Genomic DNA, 18,434 nt, shown 5'->3' on the forward strand with positions numbered 1-18,434 from the left:
AGGGACACCTAGTGGTTAAAGCATGATATTGAATTTCACTATTTTTATTATTAGATATTAATAGGATCCCTATAAAGTATATTCATTACTCGTTGTTCTCTACTAATAGTTAATTAAAGACTGTATAGAATGACTATTTTGCACATCCCTTTCAAGATTTCAAGATTTTCTAAGGTTTATTGACATATCATATACACACATCATATACAGTACACAACTACGGTGTAGTTATGCATTGAATGAAAAACTTGGGTCGCAGGTTCCTCAACAGTGCATTACAAGACATCTATCAACTCATATTTCTCGAATCAAATGACATCAAAACGCATTTTAATGGCCAAACTAACCTTAAAATAGGCATTTTCCACCAAGAATAAAGCAAAGGTCGGCCATGTTTTTTTTTTAATGCGGAGAGAAATTTGAAGATCACGTGACATTGGAAATTAATGGTGAAAAAAAACGTAGGGATCCTACAATTTCAGAGCCATTTTTGTAGAAATACTACGTCCCAAGTTGTGGACCAACGTAGTTATTACACGTTTAGATGTGAGACTGGGTTGGTCAGAACATATACTGTAGTTCATATGCACATCTGGTTGTGGGACGGTGTGGAAAGGATTTTTAATTCATGCATCAGAATATAAAGCAAAAAATCACGCAAGGAAAGCACATCAATTGTTTTGATTCCATGCAAAATTGGGAAAACAAATTCAAATGTAGTGTTTTCTTGCTTTTTAGAGAAATATTAACTCTGCATTTATAAACCTCAGTCTTATTTTGGAATTGTAACACTAACATCAGTTAATGCAGACAAATCTATTAGGGAATATTATTTTATGCTGAATAGCAATTATGTTTATTTTGTTGTTATATTAAAGACAGAGAAACACAGATTGTGTCAATGTTATAATTTTATATTTGGAATGTCGTTATATTATGTAAAATAAATGTGAAGTACCTCTTTCAAATATGGAATCTTTTTTCTATTCAACAAAATAACACTTCTAACTAAAAATGATTATTTTTAAATATTTAAAATCTGAATATGTTCATAATATTTTTATAAATCAAAGTTTCACACTTCAGAAGCAGCCGCCCCACTAAACCATAAAACCCTGAATAATGGAAATATATCGGTCTATAATTTTTACATTTTACAAAAACATGACAGATCAAATAAATATTTTTGTTTAATTTGAATGCCTTGGTACATTTATTAAATTACAGTAAAACGTACTTTACCTGAGTTTTGAAATGTTTGAAATTTTGTACTACATCTCAGAGTAAATATTAAACTTTGACTTAATATCATTTTCCTGAAAGCTTTAATTACTAGTTAATCTATTAAGAATGTAACACAAGCTACATATGTATCCTCTTTTAAATAGTCTTTGCAAAACACACTTAAATGGACTTTTAGTGCATAAATTCTTTAACAATCAATTATATTTTAAAACATATTTGATTACATATCCCTATTTTAGTTTACTCTTTCTTATGTTGTTTTTATCGAAGCTTTTTAGCTTTAGTCATTTACCTGACCATATTAAAAGGACAAACTGCCTCTTAAGCTATCCATGTTTCACTTTAAAAAAAATATATATATACAGTAAAAAGTATGATGCATGATTTGTTTAAGTGTCATTTTATTGAATTATTTAATATTTTGTGAAGCACTTTGTAAAGTGGGTTTTAAATGTATTATTACATTTTTTTTTAACAATAAGCCATAATGTCTTTAAAATGTTCTCTACTGTGTCCAGCTTTACTTTCAATACTTTAAGTAGGCCTACATCTTGCAGATAATATTTTCAGTACTCTTTCAGAATATGTTTATATTGTTGTCTTATTCCTTTTTGTTACACTAAATTAGTATATTGACAATAGAGCTGCAATAATTCGTTGACACTAATCTAATGATTCTTGCATGTTAAAAGACTAACACAAACCTTCAAAATGGTAATGTGCATTGTGTCAGGAAGGCTCCCAAAGCAATCTGAGGGGCCTAATCTATTTTTGTAATTAAATAATAATGTGCTAATCCATTGCTTTGAGTTGTCATCTCTCAGAAAACATCCCTATCAGGTGTTAACCCGATAACTAGGACAGCTCAAGGCCAAGGGTCACAGAGAGAGGGTCACACTCTCCGGGTGCAGAGAGCACCCCGAGCCACCTGCAAGGAAGCACGAGGTCGTTCGAGATGAGAGGATCTTTCTCTTCACCTTTCTGATGAGAGGGGGTTCTTCTCTTCACCTTTCTGATGAGAGGGGATTCTTCTCTTCACCTTTCTGATAAGAGGGGGTTCTTCTCTTCACCTTTCTGATAAGAGGGGGTTCTTCTCTTCACCTTTCTGATGAGAGGGGGTTCTTCTCTTCACCTTTCTGATGAGAGGGGGTTCTTCTCTTCACCTTTCTGATGAGAGGGGATTCTTCTCTTCACCTTTCTGATGAGAGGGGATTCTTCTCTTCACCTTTCTGATAAGAGGGGGTTCTTCTCTTCACCTTTCTGATGAGAGGGGGTTCTTCTCTTCACCTTTCTGATGAGAGGGGATTCTTCTCTTCACCTTTCTGATGAGAGGGGATTCTTCTCTTCACCTTTCTGATAAGAGGGGGTTCTTCTCTTCACCTTTCTGATAAGAGGGGGTTCTTCTCTTCACCTTTCTGATGAGAGGGGGTTCTTCTCTTCACCTTTCTGATGAGAGGGGATTCTTCTCTTCACCTTTCTGATAAGAGGGGGTTCTTCTCTTCACCTTTCTGCTTGGGGGGCTCTAGCAGACAACCCTGCAGGACGACCTAGGGCTTCAGAGGCCTCTATAATACAAGTTTCCGTGTTTCTTGGAGCAGTTTGATGTCTTCCTAACCTCTCCTATCACCGGGGGGGACACCTGGATCCATCACTAGGAATACGCAGTTGCACTGCTCTCAACATTGATAGCAGAAGGAATAGCCTTAAGGCAGATGGGCCTCCGTTTCACTGGGTGGATCAACTAGAATCACTGAATGAGCCACACAAAAACAGAGCAATTGGGGGGTTGAAATATGGCACTCTGATGAAGAAGAGTTTGAGCCAATCAGCACCTCAGTGCTAATCTAAAGTATCAGGATACCTTTACACACAGACACTGTGTCATAAAGAGAGGAGGAGTACGAGTCAGGAGGACATGTTCTTCCTGCTCTCGTACAAAGATGAACTTTGAATGTAATGACCAGATGTTTACAGATGTACAATTAATGATTGTTTTTATATTTCCAATGACCAGACATGTGTTAAATAGTGGTGATTAATATATTTTTGTCAGGTACTTCCGGTCTGAGCGGAGCCATGTGAGGTCACACACAGCTCCTTGCGGGAATCTACCACTACCAGTATCGCTGTCGGGGCTGGTAGCATCACAGTTTGATGCGACTAAACATTTAGGGGTTTATTCATGAATGTATATACTGGAACATCAGGTAAAAATAACGAGCCATGCTTTGTGAAAAATATCCTAAAACCTAATTGTTGCACATAGACACCTTGAGAAATTCGAAAATGTATCATGTTGTATTTTTAAATAGATTACAAGAATAATGTAAAAAAGTTTCCAATATAGATGAATTTAAGTAGTTGTGGCTGCTGTAGAGGGTCTATGGCAATGTCTGACTTTGATTGAGACTGAGATATTTAAAAAAACAGTTTGATTGGTTGCTATAAACCTAAAATGTGACAATCTTCTGATTAATCTTCTGGCCCTACTGTGCGGTTGAATGGTCAAATATCTAAACGTAAATGTGACGAATGATACAATGAGATCACCGATCTATTGACTTTGTCTCTAGTGCTATCAGCTACCAGTTAAAGATTGAAAAGAAAAATTGCCACAAACTTAGGTTGAAATGTTATTTTGACATATTTTCTGTTCCCACTGTTCTTTTACTGAATTCATGGACTCAAATTCCCTCTCAATACCTTTTCAATACAATATTCTTATTACAAATAAACATAAAAAAACACAGAAGACAAAAACAAAAAAGGCCATTAGATAAGAGCTGAATCTTAAACAAGAAATTAAAGATTTGTCGAACCTTAGCTGAAACATTCATGCATTTATTTATTCATTCATACTGGTCCTTACATCCTTTAAAAAAAACTTGAATTAGGTTTTATACCAGCCTGTCTGACATATTTAAAATTCAGAAAAAATGGAAATGTTTCTCTGTTGTAGTCGACTGATCCACCACTCGATGTCACTGTTGTTATGTTGCATTAGTTGTAAGGTTTCATAGTTCTCAACATCAACTTACCATAATGCTTTAAGATAAGGTTAGTTTATTTATATAGCACATTTCAGACACAAAGGCAATTCAAAGTGCTTTACAAAAACTGAAATCAATTATAAAACTAAATATATTGATCAAAAAGACAATTCATAAAAGAGATAGAAATTAGTTAAACAGAGAAATTGTAAATACACATAATGCTGTAAGGAGTGCTGAAGTGATTTTAATGAACCCAGGTTTGGGGCGGACCTCAGATTCTCAGGACACTTGTCGTAGTTTACAGAAATTGTGTTGTCTGTTTTTACAATGGCGTTAGCTATTTTAGCAGTTAGCCTCTCCACTCAACTTCATCAACAAACAATGCTTATCACTGATGAGGTAAAAAAATTAAAACGTCATTTTCTGCAACAATGTTTTTGTTAGTGTGGACTTAACGCCAGATATTAAACTCAACATGAACACACTTATCTATCTAACTAGTTTCACCGCGTCGTTTAGTTTACATTAAAGGTCCCGTATTTGACTGTTTTTCATCAATATATTACAGGTCTCAGATATATACAGAACATGTCTCTGCTCTAGGAGGAGATTCGGGTGATAATGTGGGGGGGGGGGGGGGGGGGGGGGGGGTTACGTTGGTTGCTGATTGGCTAATGGTGACACAAGCCAACAAATCGTTATGACATCATAAAGTGGCCAAAATCTGATCAGCTCATTTACAGACAGGTTTTTATAGAAATGGATCAGGAAAAAAAGAGAGAGAATCTTTGTTCCTGAAACTTTCAGAATCTCTTCACACAGAGGGGACACATGTTGATGTCATGAACAAGTGGATTTTGCAAAATAGGTGACCTTTAAAATGTGAAATTCATTGTATTACTGCACTGTAAATGTAGTGTTTGCTGACACATTAGAAAAAGCATTTAAAATAGTAATCTGATAACATTTCAGAGCCGCTTTGTCTTTATGTTGTGAAGCTCTTCTTCCTCTGAACGGCCTGTTGGACGAGAAGTGAAAAGAGGGAAGTGTCAAAGAGCTTTGATCAAGTGTATGTTAGAATGAGTGGTCTGATAATGTGGTTCTATAGTGGTTCCTTCAGATTAACTAAGTTAAATATGTCTACAGAAACCTTTGAACATACACACATCTTAAAACGTACCTTTAGCACAAAGAAGGTGGCTGAGTCTATTAATTGTCGTATATCGCTGAAGTGTTCTCATACACAGCCTCTTCTAGTTCTAGGAGGAAAGAAAAGTGTTGATACATCTTATTTTTAATACATATGTACAATTTGATCACATGAATACTAACCTTTAATATCAGATTGTGGTTCAGCTTTGTTGTTGCTTCTGATTGTGTTACTGCTTGGTTGTTGTTTTCTAAAAAGCAATGATAAAATACAGACATGCAAACAGATCAACTCAATTCAAACTTTTACTTTTCATTACACAGACTGCAGTTTAGATGTTTCAACTTACTTTGTGTTATAAACGTAGTACCCTCCACCAACAGCTCCAATAACGACTAACACAAACGAGTCATAACTAAAGCGCTTAGAAACAAATGGAGAATATATAATAAGAGCAGGCCCTTTGTTGAACATCAACCTTTTGTAGTTTGAGTAAACAAGGTTGTTACACACAATGTCTACACCAGGGGTCTCCAACCTTGTGTAGGGTGAGGGCTACTTTCAAAAAATAAAACAAGTCGAGGGATACTTTTACTCCTCTTTTTTTTGTTTTTTGCAGTGTATATATTTAGCACATTTTAACATTATTATATGCTGACCTTTAACCGTTGTGTGCTGTTTGGACCCGTTTGCAGTGTTTACTAAAAGAAAATGTTTGCAATTTAATTAATTTAACCTGCTTCATTTGGGGGTGGACCTCACCTCCTCTAGGGGGGTCCGGGCGCATGCATGGAAGAAGTTAAATGCATCAATCTGGTGCACTTTGAGCACAACATGAATTTATGGATACAGCTCTCAACAGTCATAAAGGGAGCTGTATACTTTTCAATAATCCAAACATCTATAGAATATGATCACAACCAATAACAAATCATTTAAACTTGTTTATTCTTATTTTATGTTACCTAGTTAGCATTCTTTCTTTTTATTTATGCATATTTTACTAATCACTTCCCTTTTAAACTGTTTTTTTTAAGTAGATATAGAGTTGTAGTAATTGGATAGAGTTCGCTATGATTTAGGTTTCGTTTATGCATAGGGTAGATTATTTTAATTAAATTTCCTTTTTTGTTTTGTGTATACATTTTGGATTTGCTTGGCGAGCTATTTTTAGAACATGCCCGGCGGGCGACTCACGTTGCCCCTGCGGGCGACTAAGTGCCCGCAGGCACCGTGTTGGCTACCCCTGGTCTACACCATTCCAGCTCCACATTTTCTGTCTGATATCTTCCAATGTGATGATCCTGAATCTTCCTCCTGCCTGGTTTTTGAGTCAAGCTTTTGGGTCTAAACTTGGAGATACTGAGCAATCACCTTTCCCATACTTGTAATTGAGTATTACTATGAACATAGGTTTATGTTATATATTTAAGATCTTTTCCACTTACTTTTTGTTATGAAAGAAGTACCACACGATAGCACCTATAAGAATGAGGACGACTAAAACAGCGATTACTATTCCAGCGATGCAACCAGCCGAACAGCCTGGTGGTACTAAAATAAAACAGGAGATAAAACATGACTTTTAAATCATTCTGTAAACGGGAACTGCCTCTTCATCTCATCATCCCTGTGGATACAAGGCACAAATAAGCACAAGCACATAAGTGCAAACAAAAACTCTCAGGCACAGAGAATTTAAAAAGATAAAATCATAAGAACTTCTACAGTGTTTGATTTGAGTTTTACATTTTGAGAGATGTCACGTTCCTTAATTCTGATTATAGAGGTGCCGGTTTTATAATAATGATTTTTTTTTTTTTTTATCCCGCTAAGATAATTATGTTCTTCCTGACTTTAATGTGCTCCTACCTGGCTCTGGCTCATATGTTACGGTCAGTTCATGGACCGCTGATGATTTTCTCCCGGTTATATCATTCCTCGCTTCACAGTAGTAGTTGCCACTGTCAGATAATTCAGTGTTGTTTTTATAAAACACAGCAGAATATACTATCGCCCCGGTGTTCGGCATCCAGATGTATTTGGCAGTTGGTACAGATTCAGCCGAGCAGATTAAATTAAATGTGCCTCCAACATGTATCTGAATTGGACCTGTGATTTGAACTGTTTCTGGTCCATCTGGAAAACAGATATTTGGAAGAATATAAAACTTGTTCCTCAATAATCTGAACGTATCATTGTGAACAGTAGAGTTATAGTTTGTTACCTACAGTTAACAATCATGGAGTACTTTGCTTCCTCGCTGCTGAAGGGGTTGCTGATAATACAGGAATAATCTCCGGTGTCGTCTTTATTCAGACTGCTAAAAGACAGCTCTCTGTTGTTGTTGGTGAGGGTCATGTTTACAGTCAGAGTCAGATCTAAGCCTCCCTTTCTCCACTCTCTGGTAAAGACAGAGCCAGCAGCGTCACAGATTAATCTGAAAGAGTTCCCCTCAATCGGCCGGTTTGATGGAGATGTGACAGAAGCGCCGGATACTTTCTCTGTGGGGCAAAAGATCAGGTGAAAGATATAAAATCAGGAACAAAAGAAGCTGATTTAATGCCTGAGTTATAAATATAAAGGAACAGTTCCTTTTTAAAAAATGCAAACATTTTTCTACTTCCCCCTGAATGGATAACATGCTGAGTGTCTGACTGCCAACAGTTTTTTTTAAATGCACTGTTTTGGACAACCTATCGCTCATAAATATCCTCTATACTATATACATATATATATAGATCTATATTCTTAGGAATATATTTAGTCAGTTTCCACACTGACTAACAGAAGCAGAAAGCGGCTTCATTAATTGTAGGATCTATTTTTACAACTGAATCAAAACAGTGGGAGTTAAAGGAATCAAACTTTTTCAGGTACTTATCTTTCCATTTGTTCGAATGTAATTGTTTCAAAGATTAAAGAAATAAAAAATATTTAAATGTATTCAACTATTATTATTAAAAATGTAGGAAACACATCCAGAACATATCAAGCATATGATCTTGCAAAAGTATGATTTATTGTACTTGTATTTTCTATATTAGTCTCAAAATACTCACAATAGTAGGAGTTTATTGTTTTAAGTTAAACAAAGGTTCCTTTTTTTAACTGATATGTCATAAGGAAAAGAGATTTGAGTACACCTTTCTTATCACGTCTATATGCATTAAACCTCTCAATGCAAACTTACCCAGTACAGAGATGAATTCAGGCGGAGTCATTTCATATCTCACAGTCTTGTTGTTGAAGGCCTGACAGCTGTAGCTTCCACTTTGACTGATCTGAACGTTCATCAGTTGGAGCTCTGGTCCATCAGACAACGCACTACCATTCAGAAACCACGTGAACTGAGCAGGAGGTCTGGAGTCAGCTGAGCAGGACAGGCTGATGTCTGATCCTTCCTGATGGTGCTCTTTGGGCGGAGATATTGTCAAAATAGTATTTTCTGGGCCATCTGAATTTAGGGTTAATACAACAGCAAAAAGTCAGTATTCAAAACTGCATTATTATACAAATACAATGAACTTCTATTACATAGCAAGCATGCAATGAACTGTTTCTAAATATAAGTGTCCAGTTTACAATGATTTAGTTCAGACTGTGCCGTAGTGTGCAGGGAGGATGTGATGGATTCAAATAGGAGTGGAACATATCTTTTAATATTTTATAAACCCATGCGTGAACAAAAATACAACAGAAGAAACTGACAATTATCCAAAGTCTTTGCAACGAGATCTTGTTTGGTAAATAAACTGAGCATGCAGGTTAGTAACTCACAGTAGATGGTGAGGGTTAGTTGAGCACTGGTGACCAGACTGACAGGATTAGATACACGACACTCAAATGGTCCCTGGTCGTACCGGGTCACATTAATTATAGTAATATTGGATCCTCCATCAGAGATCTGAACTCTGTCACTTCCTGTAACCTCAGAGCTGCTGTTCAGCCAGAGGAAAGAGAGAGAGGATCCAGAGGAGGAGCAGGACAGACTGACGGAGCTGCTGAACTCCACAAGCTCTGTGCTGCTGGAGGTTAGCGTTACATTGGAAACTGGCTCTGTGGGTGAAACACAACAACATATCTCATAAAGCTGCAGTAGAAAATAAATACTGAAGTGGCTGGGAGTGAGTCTCATGTTTAAGATGAGATATTGATTATTAATGGCTCCACATCGAAAGTTTATATACGTTCATTCCACCACATTTTTATTTGAGGATGATAGTGCAAAGAATTAAAAGCCTTGTATCATTGTTTACTTGATCAATCGCTACGCCAAATCTTTATTGAGCATAGAAAGAGATGCAATATGTGAAACTTCTCTAACCGTATACTTCCAGTCTTGTGGTCCCTGACATTGTTGGTTCTCCAAGTAGTGAAATGGAAAATCTGTATTCTCCACTGTCAGCTTCAGCCAGGTTCCTGAGCTCCAGAGATCCAGTAGACATGAAGAAGGTGATCCTGCCTTCATACTCTGGTTCAGTGAAGTTTTTAACATTCCAAGCAAATATTTCTTGAGCACCAACTTTCCAGTTCACTGATTGAAATGGTGTTCCTGGAGTCAGTGTTGTGGTGAACATCACTGTCCCTCCCACAGCTGCATTCAGACCGTCTGGCAACACACCAGCTCCTTCAGTTAAACCTGGAGAGAGACAGACATGGATCTAATGTAGAAACTATTCAAAACACCAAACTGCAGATAAGATAATATCTGTTCTCTCTGAAAAATTAAAAACCAGTTCCTCTGGGTACAATAAGCCCAACGACTCTTTTAAATTTCTTTTAGAGCTTTGACATTTTTTTTAAACTACAAACATACATACATTACTAACCAGGTTTCACAGCAGGTTTGGGTTCTAAACCTCTTATTGACATTAGATTTGAACAACAGGGAAACTTCTGTCAACTGAGAGAAACTGACTGACCAATATTTAATGGTTAAACTTTGATGACCAAACACTTTTAGCTGCTGAAGAGTATCAAACGGTAAGAGCTCACCTGAGAGGACTCCCAGGACGATGAAGTGTATCACAGCTACTTCCATTTCTTTCTGTAATATAATCAAATCATAGAAAAGAGATCACACTCCTTCATCTTGCCTTTCGGATTAAAGAATGCTGATTTCAATATATGAAGGTAAAATAAGGAAGTACTGTGTAAGCGGGGTTTTCCCATTGTAATGCCTCTGTAAGATTATCTACCGATACTGTTGATCATTCACAGAGTATGCAACAAGCATCTTTTCAAAGGTCCATTATAATTAATTAATATGATGTCCAAATAACACCATGGTGCTGTTGAATCATGACCAAATGTGTCAAACATCTAAACTGTTAGCATGTTGCCATGAAAAGGGTCAGATTGGACCATTTCTTCACTGATCTTCACCTGCAGGTCTATCTTTTCATTTATCCTGTCTAATGTTTTATGATCTACAAGAATATTTGCCACAAAATTAAATTGAAATGTATTGTTTAGATTATTCTGAATTTATTGCCACTTTTTTACTTTATAATTTCACAGACTCGATATCTTCTCCAATACAGAATTGTTAAATGCAAATAAACATAAAAAGCAAGCAGACAAATCTAACATATGTATGTATATATTTGCGCAGATGTGTGCTTAACATCCTTTTTTTCTTTCTTTAATTTAATCAGATTTTTTTTTTATCTGGAAAAAGGGATTTATTTATTTATTTATTTATTTGAGTTCCGAGAAATAAAAATTAGCTTTTTAAAATCTTACAATTCTAGAGAGAAAAAAGTTTGAAGGTAAAGCTTTTTGTGTTTTTACAGCATGAATGTTTAAAACCAAGGCTCTTATTTTGTATGGCTGGACTATTCCATCAAATGGAAATACTATATCCCTGTTGTGACTCGACAGATATGTTAGGTTTAGTTTGTTTTTACTCTTTACCCCCTCACCAATATATAACCCTGGTGTTTCTTTGTTCCTTTGTCAGTTCGTTATGTTTCATGTCGTGAGAACCTGGGCCTTGTTTGACTGCTGATACCTACCTTGAGATTTAGACCTTTTGCCAAGTGAGTTTTTGTGTTGCTGTACAACTTAGCTTTGGCTATTTAACTGCTTTCTATTTTTTGAAAGTACGATTTAGTTTAAGTTATTAAAGAACATTCTATTTTTGGACAACTGTCTTCGAGTCCTGCGTTTGGGTCCTGCGTCCTGTGTCTCGGTTCACAACAATCCCCTGTGAATTTATTATAATGATCTGTAAATGGGATCAATATTCACTGTAGTTTGCCTTGACTGTCATGTGGAATTGCTGTTATATAATTTCAAGTTTTCTCTGGTCTAACAGCAAAATTGATCTATACCTATAACTAATTATTTTCTTTCATGCATATTATTATTGATAACAATTATGCCATAAGTGGTTGTGTACAAAGTTTGCATATATAATAGGCAAATAGGCTAATATAGGCATAGTGAAGAAAGTATGTAAATTAGCTGTTGTCTGATTATTAATGCCACAGTAGTATTCACGTCTCTTTATCAACCATCAGTATGTCATGCAAACATATTTACACCACTAGAGGGCGATGTCTTGCACGCTTTAGAGCCTGAAGCTTCAGTGGGTTGAACTCATTATGCAGATACTTTGTACCTCAACACGAAGGTAGTTCTGCATTTACTCACTGATATATTTTCAGAACTGCCGGAGGCTCATGTTTATCAGGACAGTCAGAGTTTGATGGCTGACATTTCCTCTGCATTTGATATCTCAGAGTTCCAACAATGGATATGTTCGCTTTACTATGGATAGTCTCTCTGGCTTTCACAGGTGAAATACTTACAGTACTGCTCTTCCTATACCTACACTTCCTATACTTATAACAATTGTTGAATTGGTAAACAAGTTGTTAGAAAGGAGTTCACCTATTAATCTGGAGTTCTGCTCCAGATTAATAGGTGCCTCCAAAGCATCATAGTTAGCAGACCAAAAGCATGACTGATAAAGGTTCAGTGCTTAGACCATTTTTTTTTAACAACACCACATCTGGTGTCACAGAGATCTTCTGTTACTGTCCTTTCTTCTTAGAGGAAGTACAGAAACACGTAACTCTGGATTTGTTTTAATGTTTGAGGTGCAATAAACGACATAGGAGCTTTTTGGCATGTTGAAACTATTATTTTCTGCCTCGCTCATGAGAGTAACAGCTGGCGAAATTACAGCCTCGCCTACTGATTTCAAATGTGTGCTCTAAAATGATATTTATAAATGACTATTATCATTATTATAAGCAAGATAATAAATGGCAAAGATATTTAGAAAATAAACGTATTTAAGATACGTTCATAACGAACGTAACGTGGGAGAAAATACGTTTCTTGCTAAACGTAATTGAAAATGCATTTTAGCTCTGTGGGAACGTAATTTTTAGGAGACAGGGTTGCCTATTTTTGTAATTAAATAATAATGTGCTAATCCATTGCTTTGAGTTGTCATCTCTCAGAAAACATCCCTATCAGGTGTTAACCCGATAACTAGGACAGCTCAAGGCCAAGGGTCCCAGAGAGAGGGTCACACTCTCCGGGTGCAGAGAGCACCCCGAGCCACCTGCAAGGAAGCACGAGGTCGTTCGAGATGAGAGGATCTTTCTCTTCAACTTTCTGATGAGAGGGGGTTCTTCTCTTCACCTTTCTGATGAGAGGGGGTTCTTCTCTTCACCTTTCTGATAAGAGGGGGTTCTTCTCTTCACCTTTCTGATGAGAGATGGTTCTTCTCTTCACCTTTCTGATGAGAGGGGGTTCTTCTCTTCACCTTTCTGATGAGAGGGGGTTCTTCTCTTCACCTTTCTGATGAGAGGGGGTTCTTCTCTTCACCTTTCTGATGAGAGATGGTTCTTCTCTTCACCTTTCTGATAAGAGGGGGTTCTTCTCTTCACCTTTCTGATGAGAGGGGGTTCTTCTCTTCACCTTTCTGATGAGAGGGGGTTCTTCTCTTCACCTTTCTGATGAGAGATGGTTCTTCTCTTCACCTTTCTGATAAGAGGGGGTTCTTCTCTTCGCCTTTCTGATAAGAGGGGGTTCTTCTCTTCACCTTTCTGCTCGGGGGGCTCTAGCAGACAACCCTGCAGGACGACCTAGGGCTTCAGAGGCCTCTATAATACAAGTTTCCGTGTTTCTTGGAGCAGTTTGATGTCTTCCTAACCTCTCCTATCACGGGGGCGACACCTGGATGCATCACTAGGAATACGCAGTTGCACTGCTCTCAACATTGATAGCAGAAGGAATAGCCTTAAGGCAGATGAGCCTCCGTTTGACTGGGGGGATCATACAGTGCTCACTGTAAAACAAACAGAGCAATTGGGGGGTTGAAATATGGCGCTCTGATGAAGAAGAGGAAGAGTTTGAGTCAATCAGCCCCTCAGTGCTAATCTACAGTATCCGGAATGGATGCCTTTACACCAGGGGTCGGCAACCTTTTTGATATGAAGTGCCATTTAAAAAAAAAAATGTTATCAGCGTGCCAACGATCGAGAATTGTCAAGGGGGGGGTGGGGGGGGGGCCTGTCGGTGCAACTTACATGATGCCGAATTTAACAAACACATTTCAATAATTGGTTTAAACGGCATAATAATAAGGACGATCGTCCGTTCTGTGATTCTCCAGAACACACATGTTATGATATTAGGGTCATGCAGAGTGAGATGAGATCGCTGTCCCTTTAAGAGAGAGAGAGAGGGGTGCGGCTTGTACATGTTTGTTTGTTAATGGTAGACTAGAGCGACAGTGAGGGAACGTGTGTATGTTTCTGGAAGTGAAACGGGAAAGCAGAAAAACAGAGGTCTGTGATGTATTTTGTGAAACAGAAGAACAGCTAAATAAATGCAACGCCTCCCAAGAAGAGCTCGCCTCTCTCCAGTCATTTAAGCTAAAGTGGGTTATTGAACCTGAAGCTTGTTGCTTCTGCCCTCCTCGACTACGGTATGGGAGCCGACAGGAAAGTTCAACACACAAATGGCCAGTCCGCCCCTTTGTAGCATATTATTTCGATGAGAGATGAGCAGATCGCCACTGGGCTTTCAACTAAATACACACAGCCACGCAAAAACTGCCTCATTTGTACAGCTCCTTATGGGTACTGCAATTAGTGAAGTGCTTTCCTCCGTGGTGAAACGATCAGCACTGCACCACGGAGGAAAGCGGCAGAAAGTCACCTTGAGATAAAGAGAGCGGGGCTGCGTTGCGTGCATGGCTTCCTTCTGCAGGTAACGGGACGACGCGCTCTGGCGGCGGTCTCGCGTTCAGGATCCGAAAATTAATTTAAATATTTTTGCACACTTATTCCACTTATTCCTAGTGTGCCAATGCTGGCACGCGTGCCAGGGGTTGCCGACCCCTGCTTTACACACAGACACTCAGGCCCATTCCCAAACCGCCCCCTAAACCCTACCCCTCCGTTTGCGCGTTCACGCGGAGGGTCCGCCATATTGAGGGGTGTTCCAAACCAACGAGTGTGGAGCGGTGTGGGTTATCAAGCCCTCAAACAGCGAGTCTGCAGCGGTGCTGACTTGAGACCGGTCTCTACCTGACCGGTCTCAACGCTGTGTGTGTCCGTCAGGAAACAAGCTGTTTACAAGTAGTTCCAGCAAACATCCACTGATAAACTGCAATGTTAACAACCTCATGATAACCTCATATGTTTTAACATACCTGTGTTTAGTCTAGAAAAAGGTAAAGGTGTGCATTTTATTATAAAGTTGTGTATATTTACAGACTGTTGCAAAAACTAAGAAGCTTATAAACATCAGGTTGACACAATGAAAGATGTTTGGAGTTTTATTTGAGTTATTAATTTATATCTCTTGTCTAAGAGATGCTGATTTGAAACCGTTGTTACATACAGTTACGGCATTTTCTGTTTCTGCCGGAGAGAGGGGAGGCCGTCCCAAAGCTTGCTGCTGTATTTACTCCCTCCATCTGACAGGAGGGAGCCTCGTTGAGCTGCGAGTGTGGCTACAAACGGAGTTCACTCCGTCACGGAGGGGTAGGGTCGAGGGAGTGGTTTGAAATTGGGCCTCAGTGTCATAAAGGGAGGAGGAGTACGAGTCAGGAAGACTGACAGACATGTTCTTCCTGCTCTCGTACAAAGATGAACTTTGAATGTAATGACCAGATGTTTACAGATGTACAATTGATGATTGTTTTTATATTTCCAATGACCAGACATGTGTTAAATAGTGGTGATTAATATATTTTTGTCAGGTACTTCCGGTCTGAGCGGAGCCATGTGAGGTCACATTTCTTGAGCTCCTTGCGGGAATCTACCACTACCAGTATCGTTGTCGGGGATGGGAACATCACAGTTTGATGCGACTAAACATTTAGGGGTTTATTCATGAATGTATATACTGGAACATGAGGTAAAAATAACGAGCCATGCTTTGTGAAAAATATCCTAAATCTTTAATTGTTGCACATAGACACCTTGAGAAATTCGAAAATGTATCATGTTGTATTTTTAAATAGATTACAAGAATAATTTCAAAAGGTTTCCAATATAGATGAATTTAAGTAGTTGTGGCTGCTGTAGAGGGTCTATGGCAATGTCCGACTTTGATTGGGACTGAGATATTTAAAAAACTGTTTGATTGGTTGCTATAAACCTAAAATGTGACAATCTTCTGATTAATCTTCTGGCCCTACTGTGCGGTTGAATGGTCAAATATCTAAACGTAAATGTGACGAATGATACAATGACATCACCGATCTATTGACTTTGTCTCTAGTGCTATCAGCTACCAGTTAAAGATTGAAAAGAAAAATTGCCACAAACTTAGGTTGAAATGTTATTTTTACATATTTTCTGTTCCCACTGTTCTTTTACTGAATTCATGGACTCAAATTCCCTCTCAATACCTTTTCAATACAATATTCTTATTACAAATAAACATAAAAAAACACAGAAGACAAAAGCAAAAAAGGCCATTAGATAAGAGCTGAATCTTAAACAAGAAATTAAAGATTTGTCGAACCTTAGCTGAAACATTCATGCATTTATTTATTCATTCATACTGGTCCTTACATCCTTTAAAAAAAACTTGAATTAGGTTTTATACCAGCCTGTCTGACATATTTAAAATTCAGAAAAAATGGAAATGTTTCTCTGTTGTAGTCGACTGATCCACCACTCAATGTCACTGTTGTTATGTTGCATTAGTTGTAAGGTTGCATAGTTCTCAACATCAACTTACCATAATGCTTTAAGATAAGGTTAGTTTATTTATATAGCACATTTCAGACACAAAGGCAATTCAAAGTGCTTTACAAAAACTGAAATCAATTATAAAACTAAATATATTGATCAAAAAGACAATTCATAAAAGAGATAGAAATTAGTTAAACAGAGAAATTGTAAATACACATAATGCTGTAAGGAGTGCTGAAGTGATTTTAATGAACCCAGGTTTGGGGCGGACCTCAGATTCTCAGGACACTTGTCGTAGTTTACAGAAATTGTGTTGTCTGTTTTTACAATGGCGTTAGCTATTTTAGCAGTTAGCCTCTCCACTCAACTTCATCAACAAACAATGCTTATCACTGATGAGGTAAAAAAGTTAAAACGTCATTTTCTGCAACAATGTTTTTGTTAGTGTGGACTTAACACCAGATATTACTAAACATAAACACACTTATCTATCTAACTAGTTTCACCGCGTCGTTTAGTTTACATTAAAGGTCCCGTATTTGACTGTTTTTCATCAATATATTACAGGTCTCAGATATATACAGAACATGTCAATCAATCAATCAATCAATCAATGTTTATTTATATAGCCCAATATCACAAATGTTACATTTGTCTCAGTGGACTTCACAGTTTGTACAGAATATCAGTATGACAATACGACACCCTCTGTCCTTAGACCCTCACATCGTACAAGGAAAAACTTCCAGAGAAAACCCCACAGTTTAAAGGGAAAAATGGGAGAAACCTCAGGGAGAGCAACAGAGGAGGGATCCCTCTCCCAGGACGGACAGACTTGCAATAGATGCCGTGTGTAAATTGAAAAGATAATACATTTGCAACATAGGAGGAGATACATTACATTTGCAACTCTAGGAGGAGATTCGGGTGATAATGTGGGGGGGGGGGGGGGGGGGGGTTACGTTAGTTGCTGATTGGCTAATGGTGACACAAGCCAACAAATCGTTATGACATCATAAAGTGGCCAAAATCTGATCAGCTCATTTTCAGACAGGTTTTTATAGAAATGGATCAGGACAAAAAGAGAGAGAATCTTTGTTCCTGAAACTTTCAGAGTCTCTTTCCACAGAGGGGACACATGGTGATGTCATGAACAAGTGGATTTTGCACAATAGGTGACCTTTAAAATGTGAAATCCATTGTATTACTGCACTGTAAATGAGAAGTGTTTTCTGACACATTAGAAAAAGCCTTTTAAATAATAATCTGATAACATTTCAGAGCCGCTTTGTCTTTATGTTGTGAAGCTCTTCTTCCTCTGAACGGACTGTTGGACGAGAAGTGAAAAGAGGGAAGTGTCAAAGAGCTTTGATCAAGTGTATGTTAGAATGAGTGGTCTGATAATGTGGTTCTATAGTGGTTCCTTCAGATAAACTAAGTATTTCTACAGAAACCTTTGAACATACACACATCTTAAAACGTACCTTTAGCACAAAGAGTTTATACATTCTCGTATATCGCTGAAGTGTTCTCATACACAGCCTCTTCTAGTTCTAGGAGGAAAGAAAAGTGTTGATACATCTTATTTTTAATACATATGTACAATTTGATCACATGAATACTAACCTCTAATATCAGATTGTGGTTCAGCTTTGTTGTTGCTTCTGATTGTGTTACTGCTTTGTTCTTGTTTTCTAAAAAGCAATGATAAAATACAGACATGCAAACAGATCAACTCAATTCAAACTGTTACTTTTTATTACACAGACTGCAGTTTAGATGTTTCAACTTACTTTGTGTTATAAACGTAGTACCCTCCACCAACAGCTCCAATAACGACTAACACAAACGAGTCATAACTAAAGGGCT

At 37.7% G+C, this 18,434-nt stretch overlaps 2 protein-coding genes across 4 annotated transcripts in view; both read right to left on the bottom strand.

Annotated features, from left to right (window-relative positions):
• The window catches only part of LOC307047144 (cell adhesion molecule CEACAM5-like), a 65,577-nt gene extending 56,036 nt beyond the window's left edge, over nt 1-9,541 (bottom strand). The window contains exons 1-9 of one of the 3 annotated variants that reach the window (XM_079693889.1): nt 9,169-9,541; nt 8,582-8,845; nt 7,620-7,892; nt 7,261-7,527; nt 6,884-6,942; nt 5,738-5,778; nt 5,571-5,638; nt 5,419-5,497; nt 4,292-5,256 (exon numbers count right to left, since the gene is read on the bottom strand). In XM_079693889.1, coding sequence (XP_079550015.1) covers nt 5,448-5,497; nt 5,571-5,638; nt 5,738-5,778; nt 6,884-6,942; nt 7,261-7,527; nt 7,620-7,892; nt 8,582-8,845; nt 9,169-9,526 — 1,380 coding nt within the window. In that variant the 5' untranslated portion in view covers nt 9,527-9,541 and the 3' untranslated portion in view covers nt 4,292-5,256; nt 5,419-5,447. Of the gene's footprint in view, nt 1-4,291; nt 5,257-5,418; nt 5,498-5,570; nt 5,639-5,737; nt 5,779-6,836; nt 6,943-7,260; nt 7,528-7,619; nt 7,893-8,581; nt 8,846-9,168 lie in introns of those variants that run through there. The other 2 variants (XM_079693887.1, XM_079693888.1) reach the window with 2 other exon arrangements.
• LOC307013517 (cell adhesion molecule CEACAM5-like) overlaps nt 1-18,434 on the bottom strand; it is a gene marked incomplete at its 3' end in the record, with an annotated part of 122,430 nt that overhangs the window by 83,689 nt on the left and 20,307 nt on the right. The window lies entirely within an intron of this gene.

Source organism: Notothenia rossii (genome assembly GCF_949606895.1).
Source record: "Notothenia rossii genome assembly, chromosome: 7".
Lineage (NCBI taxonomy): Eukaryota > Metazoa > Chordata > Actinopteri > Perciformes > Nototheniidae > Notothenia > Notothenia rossii.